Source organism: Aquila chrysaetos, chromosome 4 (genome assembly GCF_900496995.4).
Source record: "Aquila chrysaetos chrysaetos chromosome 4, bAquChr1.4, whole genome shotgun sequence".
Taxonomy (NCBI): Eukaryota; Metazoa; Chordata; class Aves; order Accipitriformes; family Accipitridae; genus Aquila; species Aquila chrysaetos.
Window position 1 is genome coordinate 56,759,101 of NC_044007.1, and position 22,349 is coordinate 56,781,449.

General features: G+C 37.4%; 1 protein-coding gene across 12 annotated transcripts in view; it reads right to left on the reverse strand.

Annotated features, from left to right (window-relative positions):
- The window catches only part of ANKRD12 (ankyrin repeat domain 12), a 68,367-nt gene that overhangs the window by 522 nt on the left and 45,496 nt on the right, over positions 1-22,349 (reverse strand). For 9 of the 12 annotated variants that reach the window (XM_030011359.2, XM_041122946.1, XM_030011362.2 and 6 more), the window contains 6 exons: positions 21,839-21,986; positions 14,710-19,403; positions 6,575-6,673; positions 4,793-4,936; positions 1,800-1,895; positions 182-1,465 (listed from right to left, as the gene is read on the reverse strand). In XM_030011359.2, the coding sequence (XP_029867219.1) occupies positions 1,280-1,465; positions 1,800-1,895; positions 4,793-4,936; positions 6,575-6,673; positions 14,710-19,403; positions 21,839-21,986 (5,367 nt within the window). In that variant the 3' untranslated portion in view covers positions 182-1,279. Of the gene's footprint in view, positions 1-181; positions 1,466-1,799; positions 1,896-4,792; positions 4,937-6,574; positions 6,674-14,709; positions 19,404-21,838; positions 21,987-22,103; positions 22,167-22,349 lie in introns of those variants that run through there. The other 3 variants (XM_030011366.2, XR_005932166.1, XM_041122948.1) reach the window with 3 other exon arrangements.

The window sequence follows — 22,349 nt, forward strand, 5'->3', positions numbered from 1 at the left end:
ATCTGTAACCTCCTACTAATAAATAGTTAACTGTCTGCTCATTAACAGTACTAAGAATAAAAAAGCATTGAATTTCACAACCTGGGAATTGTTTTTAGTTTTTCATTAAGCTGCCTTACATGTTTCAGGAATGCTAAGATTTGATATATCAAGTGTTACAATATTAAGAAATTCCAACTAATAACATGACCAATAAAATTTATTAAACATTATATTTACAACTATTTACATATCCTTCCATAGATTACTATTAAAATAGACAATATACAATTTAAGAATTTTAATTCAAAGGCATTTTGTTGGAAAAAAATAGGCTCTGTTATGAGACCGCCATATAAGAGCAAAAGGGTTTTTTTTGTTTTCCACAAAAATATTTTCAGTATAGCAAGTCATAGGTATGGCATTACAACAGCAGACTAATATGAAATATGATTTTGTAAATATTACAATTGTTTAGGTATCAGTTATTGAAGTAAAGAAGTTAAGAGTTCTGTGAAGCATGCAATACATTTCAGTTTCAATTCTTTTACAGTTATGGTGATGAAGCAAGCAGCTAAATCAAACACATGCCATACAAAAAAGAACTGCCAACCGGGAACACACTACACATAATAAAAACTACAACTTTGGTCCAATAAAACATTAGACAAAAACAATTTTACAGTTAAAATATCTACTTTATACAGGTTTGAACATTAATTACAAGATTATTTACATTTGCACAATATGTATAAAATAAATTATTTAAAAATGAAGATGATATTACATCTTTTTCCAAAAAGAAAACTGTACAGTAATTTACAAAATATAAGATTAATAGACTATTTTCCTCCAAGTCTTACATTTTCTTCCACAGGCTTTTTCATCATTTTTCTGCAGGAGTTCAACTATTACTGAAGTTTCATAATACAAAGCTTTATAGCAGATTTTAAGTATCTTTTTTTTTTTTTTTGGTGGCTGTTTTAGTTATTAACAGCTTCCAGCGCTGTTAACTCCCCATGTTTCATCATCTTTTTCAGCAATAAGCTCTAAAGCTACAGGCAATTTTGAAATACAGATAATGGCAGTTACTGGGACACTGACTTTAAAATCAGCATCAATCTTCTGTGTTTGAACAAGAGCCTGTGCCACACTTCTGTGAAGGAATACCTGAATTTTTGAGAAAGGTAGTATTCCACAGAATTAAGTGCTCTGTCTTAAAAGAAAAATACTTTTCTATATCACTGCACCTCAATCTCTAGTTGTCCAAGGGAAAGGGTGAGCCAGAAGATGTTGGTTGTCATATTGGTGTCAATTCAAAGTCATCATTAACATCAACAAGAGGAACATAAAACTCCTGGATTTCATAAATGCTGATAGATTTGTATGTAGCGGGATCAAGTTCTTGTAGTTTAAGCTGCCACTCCAGTCTCTGTACCGCATTTAAAGCCGCTGCTTCATGCTGCTGCCTCATCAAAAGGCACGTCTATTTTAAAATTGAGAAAGAAGTTATTTCAGTATTTGAAAAAATATTGCAACAAGTTTGAAAACAGAAAAAATATCTAGGAGCCTCTCTGGTGGTAGTAAGTAATTTCTCCACTATGTATTTAGAAATTCGCTGATTCTTCCATTACACTATATAGCAACAAAGGTTAGGTTTTTATACTGCTAGACCCTCCTTCACGTTGCCCTTAAAACCTCTACAATAGCATATGATACTCCATACAAATCTACTATTTATTCATCTATTTATTCATCTCATCTTCATAGTGACATTGAGTTTTGGTTTTTTTTTTTTGAAGTGGAAAGATGAAGTGTACCTTTAATTTATCAAACTTATCATCAACATCCTGTAACCACGACATAAACTGTCTTGCATTAAATCGATCCCTCACTGATGTTTTGCTGTCATCAGCCTGCAAAAAAAAAAATGTATTCAAATTGTAAGTTATGTGATGATTCAGCCTTAAACATACTTTAAAAGATAAAATCTACTTTGTGGGACCTTCATAAGCAATGCTTCAGATGGAAAAAGAGAGTCAAAGTATCACAGTATATATGAGCACAAATGTTGACCACCACTTTCACTGTGGAACAGCTGCTCACTAAAAATGGATATTTTCAGATTCCTTCAAGCTATTCACTGTACTCTATTTTTGAAGTTTAGAGTAGGAGGCTTAAATATTTATGCCTTAAAAATCTTAATCAGTACAATGCAGATCCTTCCACAAAATTGTTCTCTCTTTTCTCTTTAAAATTCAGTAACAAATTAAATGAATATTCCCTCATGGAAAAGCAAACACATTAATAAAGGAAAACTTAAGCAGCCTGAATTAACTGGCTACACAAGTATTCAAAAGCAATAATAAAAAATATTTTTACCATCAAAATCCCCAAAAGGAGATTTTAAAAAGTGAGCAGATATGTCTTATGTTCTGCTCAATGAAATAATAATTTTTTTGTTTTAAAAACTATTTAATAAGAATCTGGTATGTCACATCTGTCCATCATGAGAAACTAGGTATTCTATAGATAGTCCTAAAGCCAGACTATGCTAATTTAACATTTAAATAATAATCACTAAATAGAACAAGCTGCTGTTACTTTTTTAGGGAAAAAAAAGAAAAAGACACTGCAGGAATTTGTACACTGTAGCAATGGGCAAGAACAGGAAAAAAAACCCTGCGAAGACTGAAATCTCTACAAAACAGCTGAGATTTCAGATATCAAGGACAGCTGAACAGGTTGGTTCTAGAAAGAGCCCTCAACAGCACTGTCTTGTAACCCTGAACTGTAGGCATTTAGGTGAGCTGTGACCAGCTAACAGTCTGTTCACCAGAAACTTGGGCCGCTTTCCTCCCCCATCTGTGGTTTGACCCATATGACTGCAAAGTACAGTTCTCAAGGTCTGCCCAACATGTGCAGCCGTAACGGCAAGCCTTCAAAGACCCAGAATTCCCATAAAAACAGTTCTGAGGTGGTCATTTTCCTGCAAAATAAACCAGATGTTTGCTTGCAAATCTTTCTCAGCTATTTGCTCAAATACAAGAAAAGTTTCATCAGAAATATTTCTTTATTGGAGAACAAAATTAAGAGTTGCTAGCGGGGTAACAGGAAAGTAGAAGAATGCATTGCAAGAGAATGGTTTCCTATGCATCTACATTCTTCTCATGAAGCAAATTTAAATCAAAGCATCAAGTTGGTAGTTTAAAACATTTCAATCATAATAAAAAAATATATTTAATACTTTGCTGAACATTATGTGCAGTATTAACTTTTCTAAGAAAAATTACCACAGACTGAAACACAAAGCTCTTGAGGTAGTGAGGGGGAAGGAGAGGCATTTTACTACTATTATTATATAGGCAGTCAAAAAAGCTGCAATACTTGGGGGGGGGGAAGGGGGGGGGGCGGGGGGCGGGCTGGCGGGGACCACAACAACTTCTCCCCCAATAAAGATTCCTTTTGCTTCACAGAATTCAAATATAGAAATCAATTGTAAAATATTAACTATAAAAACGCAGTTATATGCATAACTCAGATGCATCTCAAATTTCTAAAAAGCTCAGGGCCTCTAAATGGGGGCAGAAAAAAAGCAAAGCACACTCTGAACTTCAGAACTAACAACGATGATATTTCGACTGTTAATAGAAGAGAAAAAAATCTCATTTTTGCCCTATCAGTTAGATTTACTAAGGAAATGATGCGTTAAAAAATTGTCAGTACAAAGCTTAAAATGGGAGAACAAGAGAATCTCCATAAACTGCTATCTCCTGCTGAACCGCCTTGTTTTGCATAGCCCTAGTTCTTTAAAGACAGGCAAAAAAAATGTAGTAACAGACTGAGGAAACACTGGAAGCTGTAATAATTCTATTAGGGGCTCCAGGACTAAAGTAGAATTCCACATATGTTGGAAATGTAGGTGTTTCATTTTAAAATGCCCAACATCCAATGCATCAACACTTTTATTACATCCAAAACATCACATTTCTTCCTTGCATTATGTGCTCCTCACAGTCACTGAAACAGGTTCTGAATGCTGTTTCTGTTAGTTAGCAGACCTGTTCACAAAATACTAACACCATGAAATTATATTCTTTTAGAGATACAGTTGCAGCAAACCTCTGAGTGGTAGTCCATAAAACGTATATTGCTCATTTGTTTTAATCAGGACTAAATACCACCACTGAACACGTAAATAACATGGTGCATGTAAATAATATAGAGCTTGAGGTGATTTTGAAAAAAATAATTTCATCTGGTAGCATTCAACATTTCACTGTTGGTCATCTGTTTTTTTATGGAACAGTTCTAGTGACCGCCTTATAGAGAGGAGAAAAGTATAATGTGCATATCTCCACAAAACATTTCCAAATTTCACAAACTGATCTCATCACTTCACACACTACTGCATTCCAATCCTCTGGACTACTTACAAAAATGATCTTACATTCTGATAATTTTTTTTGTTCTTTAAGCTGTATTTGTAAGCTTCTAAAATACATTCTGTTTATGACTGAAATTTGGTCTCACAAAAATCAGCAGAGTAATGTTCTCATTTTATCCTTCTCATAATTTCTGGAGGTGAAAGAAAACCAGACATGGCACAAACCAGAAAATCAGTGTGTATATACCCATATCCTCTTGTTATTGTATACCCAAATGAGGCCTAATCAAAGTAATGATCTATAATAAGCAAAATCTTAATTCCAAACAAATCAATCACAATTTCAGTATGGGAACAGAATTCACTCCAAACACTCCTTTTGAGTCAGGCTAGACAGACATTTTTGTCTGAAATACATCTCTTTACCTGAGCATCCAGAGGCACATTATAAACCTCGGCATCCAGCAGAACAGTGCAGGCACTGAATGGTAGCGTTTGATTAGCTAGTGTTCTTGCTGCTCGATAATGAACACGTAGAACTTCTTGTTCGTTAGAAACAATAAGCTTTTCCTAATTGAATGAGATATCAACATATAAGTATACATTTGGTAAATTAAGCATTTCAGTTTGATTCATAAAAATGTCCATTCATTTAAACATTTCTTTTTAAGGCCTACACTTTTGAACAGTGTGAGAAATGGCCTGGTGGAGGGAGGAGCGGTTGTTAATCTAAGCAAATCCAAAATTCAATTTAATGATGCAAAGAGTGTTCCCTGAATGTCAGAACTGAAAACACCTTCTCCCCCCGCACCGTTGGCTGAATGTCATGCCCAGATTTTCCACTTAGTGCTACTGGGGCAACTTCTGGTTAATCAAGAAGGTGAAAGATGAAAGGTATGAGGAGCATAGGGCTGGGATATAGGTTTGTGAGTCTTGAATGTACAAAGATTTTTGTCACATGCTTGTCATACCAGGCACAATGGCCAAGCAAACTGAAGCAGAAATACAATTTGCAGGATACAATTTTATTTTATTTTAATATTTTTTTTTAAACAATATGCAGAAACTCCATAAATTCATAGCTGGAAAAAGATTCTTTCCTGAACTGAGACAAGAAAATATAGCTCAGTTGGCCACACTTGACTTATAGTTGGAAAAAGTCAATTTGATTTGAAGAACAGTCTATTTGAGCAAAATAACTAAAAATATGCAGAATTTTATAAGACCTAAAAGAATGTATCTGTGCGTTTACTGCTCTGCAACATAATGGCTCTAATTTTTATCAAAAGAAAATAAGGTGGATTATAAAAAGCTCTGCAAACAGAAAAAGCAGCATCTTTCCTTTGGTTACAACGAATTTCTTTTCAGTCAGAACTTGAACCATGTTTTCATTCTTTGTGCCTGTTATTTTATACCTAGCTTTACACTGAAATGCTGAATTCAAGTGAAACCCCTCCCTCATCTGGTTTGTTAAGCCACACTGAAATAAACTTAATCAAAAAACTACCACACTGGGTTTTAATGAGCCTGCTGCTTGTGTAACTGTCTGGAAACCCTTAAAGATACATTCTACGTGAGAAAGGGGTCCTGTCTGTGTCCACATGCAATCTGGCTCACAATACTGACAAGACATCTAAATCTAGGCTGCCAAAGAAAAAGGTTTGGGCAACATAAAAATAAAGAATACTCTTAAACCAGGAATACTTTCTCAATTTCTGTATTCAAATTCAGTGAAGCCTACAGATGTAGTTCTAACATAATTTTAGGCAGTTTTTCCAAGCAGAATATTGCAAATAATGTTTTAGTCTTAGAGCCACGTGTCTTCTACCTATACAGAATTTACTCTTGCTTCAATTCTTTTAACTCAGTCAATTTGGTTCTAAAGTCTACAACCATTATTAACTTTCAAAACTAGACTCTGCAGCTTTCTTCCCACTCCCCACTGCCCCTGGGAAAAATCTGGGCCACATCTTAGAGCAATTACAGGGAAAAGCTGCTATCTTACCGACTTAACTATTCTGCTAACAGTTGTCCAAACCATTTTTTTTTTTTTTTATTTACAACTTTCTCCAATTCATTAATTTGGATAGAAGGCAGATTTCTTCTCAGGCACTGTTAAATTGAGCAAAATACAGTCTGTCCATTGAAAAAGAAAAAACCCTAAAGCTTAAAGTTGGGAAATAAAAAAATAAATTACGTTAATCTTACCCTTTCAATACTGTGCTGTAAACGTAGTTTCATCCTTACAACCTCCTGTTGTTTAAATAGTTCCTTAAGTGGGTCCGACAGTGAGGGAGGTGGTGTAATCTGTGCAGAAAGTTTTATAAATAGTATAGTGAATATGTATTTAATGTATGTGTAACATTGCCTATATGATTTCAGCATTTATTTAAAAAAACCCATGAAGTATTTTTTAGGGAAAATATGAGAGTTTTGTACATTCCATTAATTATGTGACTTCAATCCATTTGCAATGAAAGGTTTTGAGGATTCTTTACCATAAAGTTAATAAAACCAACTGAAATAGCATTTCAAACTGTTTAGTACTTTTAACCAGTCACTGTCAGCATGCCATAGCTACTCTTTAAAAGGGTTGTACATTAGAGGACAGTAAAAATACAACTTGCTTTCAATTTTAAAGACTCTTTAAAGCACAACTATTTTGAGAAGTTAAAAACTGACTAGACAAATACAAAGTAAGATAAAGAAAAATACTGCTAAAAAAATAAGTCACTGGATATATCTATACAGTGTCACTAGCATTTTATATGGCACAAAAGATAACTGACCATAGTCCTAATCTTACAATCATGCAGAACACAAGCAAGCACAGAAAGTACACTACAGCCCCAGGCAGTGGCTTCCCACAGTGTTTCCTCCTGTCAGTTATTCAAATAATTTTTTTAAAAAGCTTATGCCTAAAAAAAAAAAAAAATTAAAAAAATCAAATAGACTTGAATGAGCTATCAACACTGTTACTGATTGGCTATACTCTAAACATTTTGCATTTTTAGTCAACTACTGTAAATTACTGTCCTGACTGAGCTATATGAAAAACACCAAAAAGGCACCTGGAGCTCTCATTGCAACTACAGAAATCAGATGTTTCTTGAGAAGTAACTAATTAACATCTTGGGAGTTTTAAAGCTCCACCCAAAGTTTACTTTTCTCTATGCAAGTTCTGTTGAATGGTTCAGCATGGTTTTTAACAACTGCTAGACGCAAGAGCATTGATACTGCTTTGGAGAGATTCATCAAAACTAAATTAAATACTGCTTAGTACCACTGATACTCAGAAACCACAGCTGAAATACATACCTACAGGTATTATACACTACCTTGTACCTAACAAACACATAGACATAAATAATTCTATTCAGTAATATGGATCCAGCAACTATCAAGAAATAATAAATCCATTATGAAAATATGGACACATTGCATTACTACTATCAATCCTGCACCTATACACTCCAGTAACAACGTGATTTATCTACCAAAAGTTATTAAATTATTGTTATCTTTGAAAATTATTTCAGAACAATTTTTTCCCCAACTGGAAGTTAGCCAATGGCTTTGGAATTAAAGAACATACTGAATAATGAATTGCGGTTCATTCCTGAAGTTATTATTTGGTATAAAATGACATTGAACTCCTTCATGTTTCAAACTACTATGCAAGATACACTTCACTTCTCTCAATGAAAACGGTTTGGCTCCCAAACCAGTGAGTAATATTTATGGTATATGACATTTTGTATAAGTCATCAGTATTAAAAACAAACACACACACACACACACACCCCCCCCCAAACATCTATTGGAATAATCTGTCTCCATCATAATGGATAGTGTGTTTAAGTTTAGCCTGAGATATACTGCAGTCAAGTTTTGCCTGGAAACTTTGCATTCATGGCACAGTACAACAGCGCTGTCATAGTCTTTCAATAAGAGAAGATGCTTGTAGCAAAACCAAGCTTTTATTTAATTAATTTTACTCACCCCAAAAAGATCTCTCAAAAACCTCAGTGCTTTTTCTAACAGAGAAGCACACAGCATAAGAAACAAGATAAACAATCTGTCTATAAATATTCTTTCAGTTTATGCAGCTAAGTTATTGTCATGGTTTAAACCCAGGCGGCAACGAAGCACCATGCAGCCGCTTGCTTGCTCCTTGCCCCCAGTGGAATGCGGAGGAGAAAATGTAACGAAAAGCTCAAAAAGCTCATGTGTCGAGACAAGGACAGGCAGGGATCACTCGCCACTGATGGTCAGGGGCAAAACCTTTTGACTCAGGGAAAAAAACCAAAATCAATTTAACTTGTTACCAATCAAAACAAAACAGGCTATTGAGAAGTAAAACCAAACCTTAGAACATCTTCCCCCCAGCCCTCCCTCCTTCCCAGGCACAACTCCACTCCCAATTTTCTCCACCTCCTCCCCGCCAGCAGCACAGGGGGACCAGGAATGGGGGTTGTGGTCAGTTCATCACACCTTGTCTCTGCCGCTCCTTCCTCCTCAGGGGGAGGACTCCTCACTCCTCCCCTGCTCCAGTGTGGGGTCCCTCCCATGGGAGACAGTCCTCCACAAACTTCTCCAATGTGGGTCCTTCCCACGGGCTGCAGTTCTTCATGACCTGCTCCAGCATGGGCTTTCCCATGGAGTCACGGCCATCTTGGGGGGCCTCCGCTCCCCCGCTCTCCTCCATGGGCTGGGGGGGACAGCCTGCCATCTTGTCTCACCGCGGGCTGCAGGGGCATCCACCGCCTCAGGCGCCCCTCCTCCCCTCCTTCCTCCTCACTGACCTCGGTGTCTGCAGAGGGGTTCCTCTCACATCCCACTCCCCCCACTCGCTGCAGGTTCCCCTTCCTAAATCTGTTCTCCCAGAGGCGCTACCACCATCGCTGACAGACTCGGCCTGGGCCAGCAGCAGGTCCAACTTGGAGCCGGGGAAGCTTCGAGCAGCTTCTCACAGGAGCCACCCCTGTAGGCCCTCCCCCAGTACCAAAACCCCACCACACAAACCCAATACATTTATCCAGAAATAAAAATTTCTGAGTTGGCAAGCATCCATATCACCTGAAAAATTTCAAATATTATAAAATGTTATTCCCTTATAGGCCGTTTAATTTTGCAAAAGAAATAAGAATCAACACTGTAGGGAATAACTGGACTGGACTTAATTATCTAGACAGCAAACTAGTGTGGACTTTTATTTAAACGCATAAGAGAACTCTGCCTCTGTGAAGGTGCTATGACATCACAGCAGACTATGTTCAGATCCCAGAACTGCTTTATTAGATTACTGCTTTTGCCGATCGGCCACATCCCGATTTTCCCAACCGACAGCTAACCGCCGTTTCACCCTCCCTGGCAGCCCGCGCGGCGGACGCCGGCCGGCCAGAGGCGTCCCAAGCAGCAGGCGGCGCCCTAGCGCTGCGGACGGGGCGGCGGGCAGGCCCCCGCCGGCCGGGGACAGCCGTGCGGGCCAGGGACGCAGCCGGGCTAGGAGACACCCCCCGGGGCGAGGGCCCCTCAGCAGCACTAACTGCGGCCTTCCGACCGACCGACCGAGGCGGGACCCCCCAATGCCCTCGGAGCCATTCTGCGCGAGCACTAAGCGCTAGCAGCACGAAAGGCTGCCTGTGCGGCAGCTACAGGTTTTTATGATCCCAGAGATCGCTACTGCCTCTGCATACACTTACAAAGACTTGGGTCAGCCCTATACTGTCTTCCAAAACATAAAGCTAAATACAGGACTGAGCTTGCTGACGGTAATTTCTGAAACTATGAATTTTTTCCTCTCTTCTTGGGAAACACGGGAATAAAGAGCCTCAGATCCTTAAAATCTGCAAACAGGATTTGAGTAGTCTCACACCACCTGGTGGAAATCCCAATTTGTGAACCAGCACTGGATTTGGACAAAAGAAATAAACTTTTTGCTCTCAAAGGAAAATGAAGATAAAGGCTTCAAGGCAACAGCAGCCAGAGGAGTCTCTCAGATCTTCTAGTCAAAGAGACTGTTAGTAAAGAGGCTGCAAAAAGTTGTAGGGAAAATACGAACGTGTATATTGGACTTGCAAGAACAGAGCATGAAACTGAATGCCACAAGGAAAAGCTGACCTCAGTTTTCTATATAACCAAAATAAGTTATCAAACTACCTTCTTAAGGGCCCAGACTCCATACAGAAGAGAGGGAAAACAAAGGGGCCCTGCCTTCTCAAACGTTTTCTAATCCCAGTCTGAGAAACTACCCAGAAAAGCTGGACAGAACTCAGCCTTTCACCTCTTCGCTCCACTTGACTAGAAGGCAGTCATCGAAACAGGTTTGTTCAGTAATAGCTAAGGTTCAAGGCATACCCTCACCACCTCCAACCCATGAAAATCAATTAAGAAAGTTTCTTGCATGCCTTGCATCCTTCATAACAACTACACCAAGAACAGCAACTCTTCAGTCCATAAACCTTCAATCCTCCTTTGCGCTTGTTACAAAAAAAAGAGCAACACTGAAGCTAACTCAGATTCACACATACACAAATCTTCTGCAATTATTTTCACACATCCCTATCTCCCCTCACCCATGCCACCCAAATCGACTGGCCTGCTCTATTGCTATAGTATTTCATGCATTTAGGAAGCAAGTTTCTGGTAACACCACTAAAATAAGCTTTTGCCACTGAAGTTTCTACAGCAATGCCAGAGAGACTGGACAGAATCCCTTTTACTAGAAACATATCTACTAGATAGCCATTGGAAGCTGGAACTGAATCATCTTGGTACCTCTTCTCAGGAGGCAGTACAGATAAAGATGACTGAACCCCACAGAACATACTGATGTAGCAATCTGAAAGGCAACATAGCTAAGTACAATTTAAATTTACTATGTTAGAAGATTCAGATTTGTTTCCTTCTGGTTTGAACCGACCAGATGCCTCCTATCTTATGTTTTGTATTTGCATTGGTGAGAGGGAAGCCACAATTCATACGTGACTATCCTTACAGCCTTACGTGATACAGGTTATAAATTACAGTATATAAACAAGGCTGTGGAAACCAAACTTAAGTGCACCATCTCCTGGTTCCCACCTACAGGATGTTTGAAGTTCATCAGATAAACTATAATGCATCAACAAAATTCCAATGCAGAGAACAGTATGTTACACAAACTACTCTGAGTCTCGGAGTGTCAGAGCTAAATATATTGTCTTCACGTACACCTTCACACAGTGATATCTAAGATACAGGAATAATTTAAGAAAGAGTATCTACTTTCCCATAGCTGATGTAAATTAATGAGGCAAAAATCAGTTTAACAGAGAATCATTAAAGAACCATCAAAGGAAAAATTTAAAAAACAATCCCAACAGAAATGTAATTTTATAGTTGCATATTAAATTACACATTATATGCATAACAACACATACATGTTATTAATACTCCACAACTGTAGAGAGACTAGGCATAGCCCTTATTTTCATATTGTTGGACAATGTGTAGAATATACAAACATTCACTTCTGAGCATGAAATGCTCTCTGGTTTAGCTATATTCCTTTTTATGGTATTTGTAATAGGAACTATTATGATCGTGATTTTAAATGGTGACAAACTAAAATTATTAAATTGTACACACAAGCAAGCTCTGCAAAGAAGTTAAATCTGAACTACTAATAATTTTTTAAATTTTATCTTTTTTCTGGAAAGAAACATGAAAAATTTTATCAAAATAGTGTGTTTACACAAGTGACAGTAATTAAACAAAGCATTTAGCTGCAGTGTAGATGATTTTTCAGACAAAACTAAAATGCTTAAAATATCTTCCTCTTTAGATTAAAACTCCTGCTGCTTCTTTACACGTTACTCCTAATGGAAATAAACACCAATTTCCTGATCATTTATTTTGGCTTCTCAGGATTTTTTTTCTTCTCTTTTGCTCCTAACAGCCTGGAATAAAAAGCTCCACTTGTTCTTTCTGCAACTGTAGAAGATTAACAGTACCATGAAAGCATATACAAAACAAGTAACAGTTTAAATCATCAGTATCACCAGAACACGTATGTGTAGGGAAGCAACTCAGAAATCTAAATGAGATAAAAATCAGTAACTGTAATCCTTCAAGTACATATTCACATTTTTATCAACTTTTTTTAGAGGTTTTTCTTCTCAACAAGTAATTAAAAACCATTGAGAATGGGGAGCATGCATTCATCTCTGATATTTTTTGAACCTAAGTTACCCAAGAGTTTGCACTACCCCACTATCTAAATTTATTTTCATGAACTGCAGAGTCCCTGTTATACACAGCATGAAAGACAGGAGGGAAGTATGGGGCAGGCTTTAATATCAAGTCAATAACCCTCTCTTTCTTATAGTGCCTACACACATTGCCATTTATGACAGGGAAATTAATTCTATTGCCCAGGTAGAGGATGGGCCAGGGAAAAATAGATGCCGTGATTCTCCACTTCCTGCTTATCCCAAATTAAGCACCAAAGTGTGATGCCAAAGCAGTTAATCATAGCTTGGAAACAGTATGTTCTCGACTAGCAGATGATATTAAAAAAAAAAAAAAAAAAAAATCTCTGCTCCCAATGATAAAGATTTATTATCGAAGCTGCAACAGCCACTGAGAAATATTTGTAGACTTGAGGAAGGCTAACAGCCTGGTACATTGTAGCAAAGCTACTATACATCTCAGTTCACTTACAGACCAAGTAAAAGGGTCATCTTACCCACATCTTTCCTCAGACTGTAATTGATCTACTAATTTAAAAGAACTGTGGTCACCATCAAATAAGAGAGAACTCACCTAACATTAAGAGGATACACGTATTAATCCCCTTGGGCAGACATAGGGGGCATAGTGGAAAAATGAGAAGAAACAGCTATATACAAGGGATTATGACTACCTCCAGAATGAGGAAAACATATTTTTAAATTTACTTTTATACATTAAATTTGTGTTCATTGCTTAATCAAAAGAATCTTCAACTCTATTGGAAAAAGTCAAGGCCACATCTCAAGTAGGGGCAAGTTATCTTAAAAGAGTCAACATAACTAGTTTATTCAGAAATACAGACGCTGAAGACTGGATACTTGGCCTGTGTGTATGAGATTTCATATATACAAACAGTTCAGTTTAGTAGGCATTCTTGCTAGTCAAGGATTAAGATATTCTCCCCATTCCTCCTAAACTCAGACTTTTCCTAACTTGACACATCTTAAGTAATGGGCATACAATCAAATACTACTAAATTCTGACAGTACCAAGCTACCGTATGTCAGCCAAACAACTGCTTTAGGAAATCAAATGCATCATCTCAGCGTATTTCAGCTGTGTTAACTTAAACCATTCAAACAGCTTTAAGCTAATAGTTTAAGTGGATCAGATAATAGGTAGAAAAATAGAAAATCTCCTACTCCTGGGAGTAATAGTACATCAGAAAACCCCCAAATGCACAATGTTTCAGGTCTGCCCTGTACCCCCACGTAGAACAATAAGCACAGAATCAACTGTGCTGAGGAGCAAAGGAAGTGCTTTATGCTGACTTCAAAACAGAGACCAGCAGCGACCACGTGTTATTGTGAGACACCTTGAGGGGCACCTCCATAGCAAATAGTAACATTAACTGCCCTTGAGCCAATTATGTTCTGCATTGCACAAACCTCCTTCACAGCTGTCATCAGAAATATGCCCATGTCAGAACTATGGAGAGCTTAGAACTAAACAAGTGTCCCTGTACTATGGATGTTCTTCAGTGTAAAGGAAAAGAACTTCACATTATCAAATAAAATTCAGAACACCTTAAACTGATAGATTACAAAAGCCAGGACACAGAAGATTACATCTGCTGCTCTTGAGAGTATTAAGGAGAAACTGAGATAGTTAGCAGGCATTCTCTTACTGAAAACTTTTGGTGATGGACTTCATATTTTGAAGCACTGCACATCCACCCCCTCTCCAAATGAAACAACTTTGAATAATTAGTTATAACCAAATTATCACCAGCAGAAATTCAGAGAAGCTCTCAACAACTGACTTCACTTTTGAAAGGGTAGGCTTTACAGTAGTAAATACTTTGAAATATAACATTTGTCTGTCTGCCTTTTACAGGTGTCATACATGATAGTGTGTCTTGTAACAACTGTGAAGCCACTGTTTATATTTCCACTGAATGGGTCTTTTAAATATGACATTACTGGTCAATATTAATTTGACATATGTCAACTTACTATTTTCAGCACAAGTATTCAGAAGCAAGTTAGGAAGAATATGAAAGTTACAAAAATAAAACCAAAATATGCCTTTCATTGTACTGTATATTTAAAGACCATGTTACTTACAGTTGGGATGCATATTTTGCTCAAGGGATTGCCATCCAGAAGGTATGAGCCATTGAAGGTCACATATTCATCATAATATTGAGGTGCCTGAGGAATAACACTGCATAGTAATTTACGCTTCTCTTCTATTTTTTTTCTTATGTGCAAGTATTCAAAATATGGGTTTGCTCTCTCAGAACTGTATGGCTGAATCTCTTCAAGTTTCAAAGAATCAACAACAGCTGCCAGTGACTGCTGGGTTTTCTCCTTAGCTTGCAGTAAAGAAGGGTTCACTTGCACAGGCTGAGGCACACGTGACACCTTTCTTTTACGTGGATGATGTACCTGAGCATCATCCTCTTCTGTTAATCTAATCCTTGCTTTCATAGATGCTGACAATTCAGACTCTTTTTCTGATGTCTGCGTGCAGCCAAGCGGATTCTGCTTACCCTGGTTAGCAAGCATATTTGCTCTGTTCCTCGTAATTCTTTGAGGTACTTCTTGCTGTTCCACCTTCTGATCCTCAGCAATTTCTTCTTCTAGTTTAACTATTTGGCTGTATTTATGCACCTCTTCCTGTGTAATCTGTTGTGAACTATTTTCCAAATTACATAAAGAGGAGTAGTGTGGTGGATCATCTGTCAACACATTTTCTCTGTCTGCAGTGCAGGGGTTTTTATTAGCCAATTCGTTCATAATTCCCTTCGACATTCCTGAATTTAGTTCACAGAGATCGTTGGCTTTATTATCAACAACATGCACTGAAACCAACTTTTCTTGTTGGCCTTTTTCATTTCTCATGTCTGAAGTATCTCTTGTGTTACTATCCACTTCACTCTCAGCATTCTTACAAACAACTTTACTGAATGCATACGAATTTACATTTAATTGTGAACTGCTATCGCTTTCAGGAATATCTTTTTCTAATGGTATCGTAGGTAAATCATTCACCCTTTCATAGCTCTGTGAAATATCCTTCACAGATCTCTCAGAGTATACAGCAATGGGTGCATCAGCCTTCTTAATATTTGAAGGGAAGGAAGTGTTTTCCAGCTCTTTGGTACTAGTAGCATCTGTATCCAAAGTAGAAGTTGTAGTTTGAACTAGATTTTGTTGTTGTACCAATGATGAATCTTGACTGCTAATGCCTGGTAAAGAAACATGTTTAGACACATCTGGGAGTGGCTGGATAGGTAAAGAACAAGGTGACTGTGAAGGCAAAAATGATGCAGATTTTTGAGAACTGGAACTTCCCTTAATTTCAGCATGCTGAGGGAAAATTTCAGATACTTGTTGCTCTCTTAATGTCCTGCTTTCAGAATTATGCATTGCTATAACACTGTTAGTATCTTGTTCTGATACATCATAACCTGAGCTGTTAAACTCATTGTTTAATGAATTAAGTCTGTCAAAAGGCACGTCCCACGGTTTAGTTTGCTGAGTCACACCGCTTTGACTACATGGCTCTAAATGCATATTATAGTCTTCTGAAGGGCTCAGCTGAGAAATATTTTTCATGGTACTTGTACCCATTGTTGCCTGCTTGTTGCTAACAGCTCCAGTTGGACATGATGTGAAGTTTGACTGCAAACCAGACATACTACTTTGAAAATCCCTTTCAAGCATGCTACACAGTAGTTCTGGTTTAGGAGAAATGCTAGCATAAGTCTGAACTGACGGCAGAGCCTTCTGATTATTTTCTTCTGATATTTGAGGCTGTTTGCTGTGTTCAGAAACAGCAGCAGGCATGCTGCATCTTCGAACCTCCGTAACAGGTCTACACTCATTTAAAACCAGTTTCACATCTTCAACAGATGCTGATCTAATGTACATTAGTGGAAGCCTGTTTGCAAAAGGTGGCTTAATGTGATCTGGCAACTCAGCAAGACCATCGGTCTCTTTTTCAAGAAGGGCTGGTGATTTAGCACTTGCCAAAAATGGTGATTGTGAGAAAGGCATTTGGGAATCAGAACCTTCTAGCATAAAGTCTGAATCATATTCGATTACAGGCCTTGGAGTAGTTACTGTGGTATGGCAAGAATCCTCAGAGCTTGCAACTGAAACCATGGACACCGATCTGGAGCTCAGACCTGTCTTTTCACTTTCTGATTTGGGGGATCTATTTAAATTATCTAAAACCAATGAAGGCTTTGTAACATTGACATTTCTCGTATCTACTGATTGCGATCTATTATTTGTAGCATCCTTCTGCTGTTTTTCCTTCATACAAACATCTGGCAACTCTGAGCTTTTTGAACGAATCAGTTCTTTGCTTTTTACTTCAGCTAATGAGTGTTTTGGTTTTTCTTTCATCTTGTTAAGTTCTAAACAAGTGCGGTTTCTTAAACGTTCCTTCTCTTTCTGTTTTATTTTTTCTTTATGTTTTCTATGCCACTGCTCTATTTCCAGATCTTTAAGGCTAAGCATTCTTTCAAAACTAGTCTGCATTAAATCATCGTTGACTAACCTTTTTTCTTTAGGTCGAGCATCCTTTGGTGCAGGAGCTGGTTTAGGCTTAAGTTTCTCATGTTCGAGTTTTAGTTTAAGTAAACTACTTTGATGCAGTTTATCTTTATGCTTGTCTCTCTCTTTGTACCTATCTATATCTTTATCTTTTTTATCTTTCTCTCTACCATCTGCAGTTTTCAATAAATCATCTTTTGGTTTTTCTTTCAAAGATGACAGTTTGTCATGCACTGTTTTATTACTTTCTGTAATACTGCATCTCCTTTCCTCTTGCATGTGTTTTGAGTTTGCTGCTGTTGAGATCTCCTTGTCTTTGGATTTGTCTTTTTTTTCAAGCTCTTTGTCTTTAGTTCTATTTTTTTCTGTTTTAGTATATTCAGATTCTTTTTCAGACTGTTTGACTTTTCTTTCAGTACAGTGTTTTTCTTTGCTTTCAGCCCAATGTCTGTCTTTATCAGCCTTTTCTTTGTCATGCTTCTTATCAGTTTTTTCTTTATTTCTTTCTTTGTCATCAAGTTTTTTAGAAGTACCCATGTTTTTTATTTTATCGTTTTCCTTATGGCACCTTTCTACTTGCTGGAAATTCGGCTTCTCCTTTACTTTCTCTATATTTTCATTTACTTCTGCTTTTTCTTTCTCTAGCTTGTGTTCATGTTTTACCTTTTTCTCTTTTTCTCCATTTTTTCTTTCTATCTTTTCAACATCTTTTTCTCTGGCTGAGGTTCGCTTTTCAGTCTTTTCTTTATTTTCCTTTAAATTCTTTTCCTGCTTTTCAGTATCTGTTTCTTTTTCTATTAAATGCGTGCTGGCTGCCTCGTCTTTAACACCAAAGCAGAACAATTCCATTTCTTTATCTGCAAGCATAATTTCTTTTTCTTCTTTTGTATCTTTTATTTTTTCATCCTTGAGAAACTTCTCATTCTCCTTTTTGTTCTTCTCTTTCTCTCTCTCCTCTTTAGCATTTCTCTCTTTCTGGAACTGTCTCTCCTTAACTATCTTATCTTCTTTCGCCACAGCTTTTTCCAGCTTTGATTTTCTGTCTGAAGAAAGAGATTCATGTTCTATATTTAACAACATATCTTCATTTTCATCACTTCTGAAAAAGTTCTCTTTCCAAAATTCTCTGTCAAACTCAATACTTCTTTGAACCTCTTTAACATTATCTTTATGTTTATGTTTTTCCTTCTCCCCATCCTGTTCCTTTTTGTGCTTGTCCTTTTCTCTTTCTTTGTGCCTTAATTTATGCTTTTTAAGTGTTTTACCTTCCTTGTCAGTCTTTCTCAGAGTATACTCTGAATTCTCAAATGTTGAGCTATTATCTTCCTCTTTAAATTTAGGGCTAGATTTTTCACCAAATTCTAAGTTAAAATCTTTCTGATGATGCCTGCTTTTTTCTTTGTGCTTGCAAGATTTGCCACTAGAACTTTCTACTAGATATTCAGAATCAGTGTTGTGATCATAGCGAACTAATTCAGATTGCAATGTTATTTCAGAACCTCCTGGTGATAAGCAAGTTTTGGTGTTTTCTTGCTTTAATGGTGTTGACTGCTTTTCACTTAATCCACAGGGGTGCTTCGGAGATTTGCCAGCAGTGATATGAAACAGATGTAAAGAAGAATCGTCTTTTGGGGTGAAAGACTTCTTAAAGGTTTCTTCCTCTCTAGTTTTATCTAAAGAATCTAACGCAGAAGTAGCTATATTTGTTACTCTAGTATTTTCTTTTTCTTGCTTTAGTTCTTGATTCTCTTTATTTTTGCTCTGATTTTTTACTTTCCTTTTAACTTTGCCTTTTTGCTTGTGTTCATTTGTAACTATATATTCTTTCTTCACTCTTACATCAGAATTTGATGTCTCTGAAATAGAGCAAGGAGAGACTGTCTTCTTGTCCTGAAGTATTTCTTCATCTGAACTTTCAGAACTTGAATACAGAACTCGAGATGGTTTCTGCTTTTTGCTTTTAAATGATTTTGAAAAGACAACTTTTTCTTGTTTCACAAATACGCTGTTCTTTTCAACTTCAGTCTCATCCTCTTTCCTTAGGTCTTTCCTAAGAATATGTTTATCATCAATCATTTTTTTCATTTCATCTTCATCGTCATCTTTAAACTCATACTCATCAAGAGCAGATGGAAGTGGTGCCTTACTAGGGACCATTTGTTTGCTGTCATTGGCTACAGAGTCCTTTTCTGCTTCTGAATCCACATTCCCCTCTACACTGGAAGGATTTACAGATGGAGCTTCTTCAGAGTCTAGAATAAGAAAACCAAAAATGAGTTGAATATTGATGGGACATTCCTCACACTTTAGTTCAGGACAAAACAGTTCAGCAGTCACAGTGCTATAGAAATGAAAAAAGAAAAAAAACACTCAAAGCACACAATAAGCCTTCTCACTAGAATTAAGCTTTTTAAGAGAAAACAAAAGGTCATGAAACCAAAGTGCTTCCCACACTTTACAGCTCTCACCCAGGTATGTAAAAATATTAATTAGCATTTATATCCCAATCTAATAAAAGCAATGCACTTTAAATATTGTAAACTTCACCTATTGTGCATAATTCCTGCATAACCTGACTCTTTCTCAAGGACACCTTACTATGATGACTTACTCCTCTAGGAATTCATCAACTCTTATGCTCTCTAACAACTAAACCAAACTATGTTCTTCTACATGAACTATTTAGTCATGTTTCAACACCAGATAAGCTTTTATTCTTAAAAGACAAAGAGCTGCTCATGTCAAGAAATTCCCTCATGAATCTTTATGCACCTGATATGGACAGCCTAAACTAGCCTATGCTATAATTCACTGCAACTGGTCTCTGCTATACGAGTGCATAGCATGGAGCAAGTATGTTGTACTGGATGTCTTGGACTTGCAAGTCCAAAATGTAAACGTCTCAACTGTTCCTAAAATTAAATCTTAGGAAACATATGGAGTGTTATCACCACCTGATCATACAAAAATCTAGAACTCAAAAATCTTTAAAAAGTCTTTCTGGATATATTGTTTCCTCCAAATAAGGTTCTAAGTCAAGCCTCTTCAGCTGAATCTATCAGTTTGCTTTTTAAAAAGAACTGAGTATTGTAATATTCAGTACCATGACCTAGAGATTTGACATACTGAATAAAAAGTAACAGAAGAGTTTGAAATAATAGTGTAAGAAAAGTTATGAGATAGTTTCAATACATTAAAAGTTTGAATGAGGGAAAAAAAAAAAAAAGTTCTGCTGCAAGATTCCTCCTCATTTCCAATAAGATCCTCCATGGACCAACTGCCAGTACACAATGGTTAAGACATATACCTTGCCAGCAGGCTTCTCAGCTACTTTGTATTCAACAACACAGTATCAGTAAAATAGATCCCAGAAGTCCCTATTACTTTCTATATTATCTGTAGCACCCAGAACATATTAGTAGTTCTGTACTACCACCTTTTATATATTCCCCCCCTCGCCCATATGTACAGGCCATCATCTTCCTGCCTTAACTCTAACCACTCCTTGTAGCTTGTGTGCGCCTTCCCTTCACCATTTTCCTACCAGATAGTTGCTGCTTCTCTCTTCCATGTCCCTATTTGCTTTGCTCTTAACAGTCTTTCCCCATTCCAAACACATCAGCTGGTCAGATCCTAGCCTGTACTGGTGCCTGGGGTTGTTTCTCTCCAGGTGCAGGACTTCACATTTCCCCTTGTTGAACTACATGAGGTTCCTGTCAGCCCATTTATCCAACATGTCGAGGTCCCTCTGGATGTCAGCACAACCTCTGGTACATCACCCACTCCTCCTAACCTTGTGTCATCAGCAAGCTTCCTGAAGGTATACTCTATCCCAATCATTAATGAAGATGTTAAACAGGACTGGACCCAGTATTGATCCCAAGGTACACTGCTAGTTACTGGTCTCCAACTAAACTTCATGCCAATGATCACCACCCTCTGGACCTGGCCATTCAGCCAGTTTTCAATCCACCTCATTTCTTTTATTCAAAGGAAACTGAATTCCTCAAGATTCTGTGAAAGTAGAATGAAAAGTTCCTGCCTGGCACTCAAGCAAGTTACTCATGGTCAATAGTCTTTTGCTTCCAAGGAGACAATAGTTCTTTCTGTGCCCCAAGAGGTGATACCTGCTCGTTAACCTGCAGAAATACAGTAGGGGCCAAGAATTACTGCCTCTATGTAAGCACACTACTATCTAGTCACCTTCACAAACCAGTGATTCCCCCACGGGCAGGGACTTTACTGAGTAAGTGTAACTAAGTTATACCCATGTGAGACATTAGCTCCCAATTCATCTACTAAGGATGTGAAATAAGTGACTTAGGGGATATTTTCTCCCAAGAAGACCTCTCAGAAACCACTTCATATCATAATAAATATGATATTTTTCTCTCTATCTTTCTCTGGTAAAACCACCATTCTGAAGTAGGGTTGATTTGGAGAGTGGCAAGGGCTTATTAGAGAGAGAGAGAGAAGGGGAAAAAAAAAAAAAAAGTCTGAATAAACATTTCAGATAATTCAACTGAAAGTTTTGAAAACTACCTGTAAAGTAAAAGTGGAAAACAACCTTAGCAATAGCAATTGCTACCTGCAGCAACTCTTAATAGCTAACACTATGCAAAAGATTAAAACCACCTGACTTCAGACAAATTGACACACCTGAAGTACACAATTAAATGGGTTTTACCTGAGCAACTGTCCTCATCATCAGAGATGGGCACCTCCCTTTTCAATAGCATTTCCAACTCTTCTGTTTCAGCAACATCAACAGGTCTCTCCCCATGCTTATTAGCTTGAAATGGATTTCCACCATGTCGAAGCAAGAGCTTCACAATCTGCAGCATTAAATAAATGAAGTTTTAGGTTTTCCACAGCATATTATTTGACCAGCATAAAAATCTTTCACTGCACACAAAATGTGGATAATGTGATATGCAATCCTAAACTCCTACCTGTGAAACAGACTGGCAAGCAAGACTTCAGCAACTAGATTGCGAAGTCCAGGTGTATGTAATCTGCTCATTAGAAGAGGCAATGAGAAGACTGAAAAAAAGTTGTCCTCTTGTTACACAGACATAGCATCATCTTAAAGAAAAGCAACAGTGGCCTTTTGTTTGTGCTGTTATAGTATTTCCTCACACAATTCATCTGGTTTCTCACCTACCAAGCTCTCTACTCTGCAGTTGATTCACCTCCTC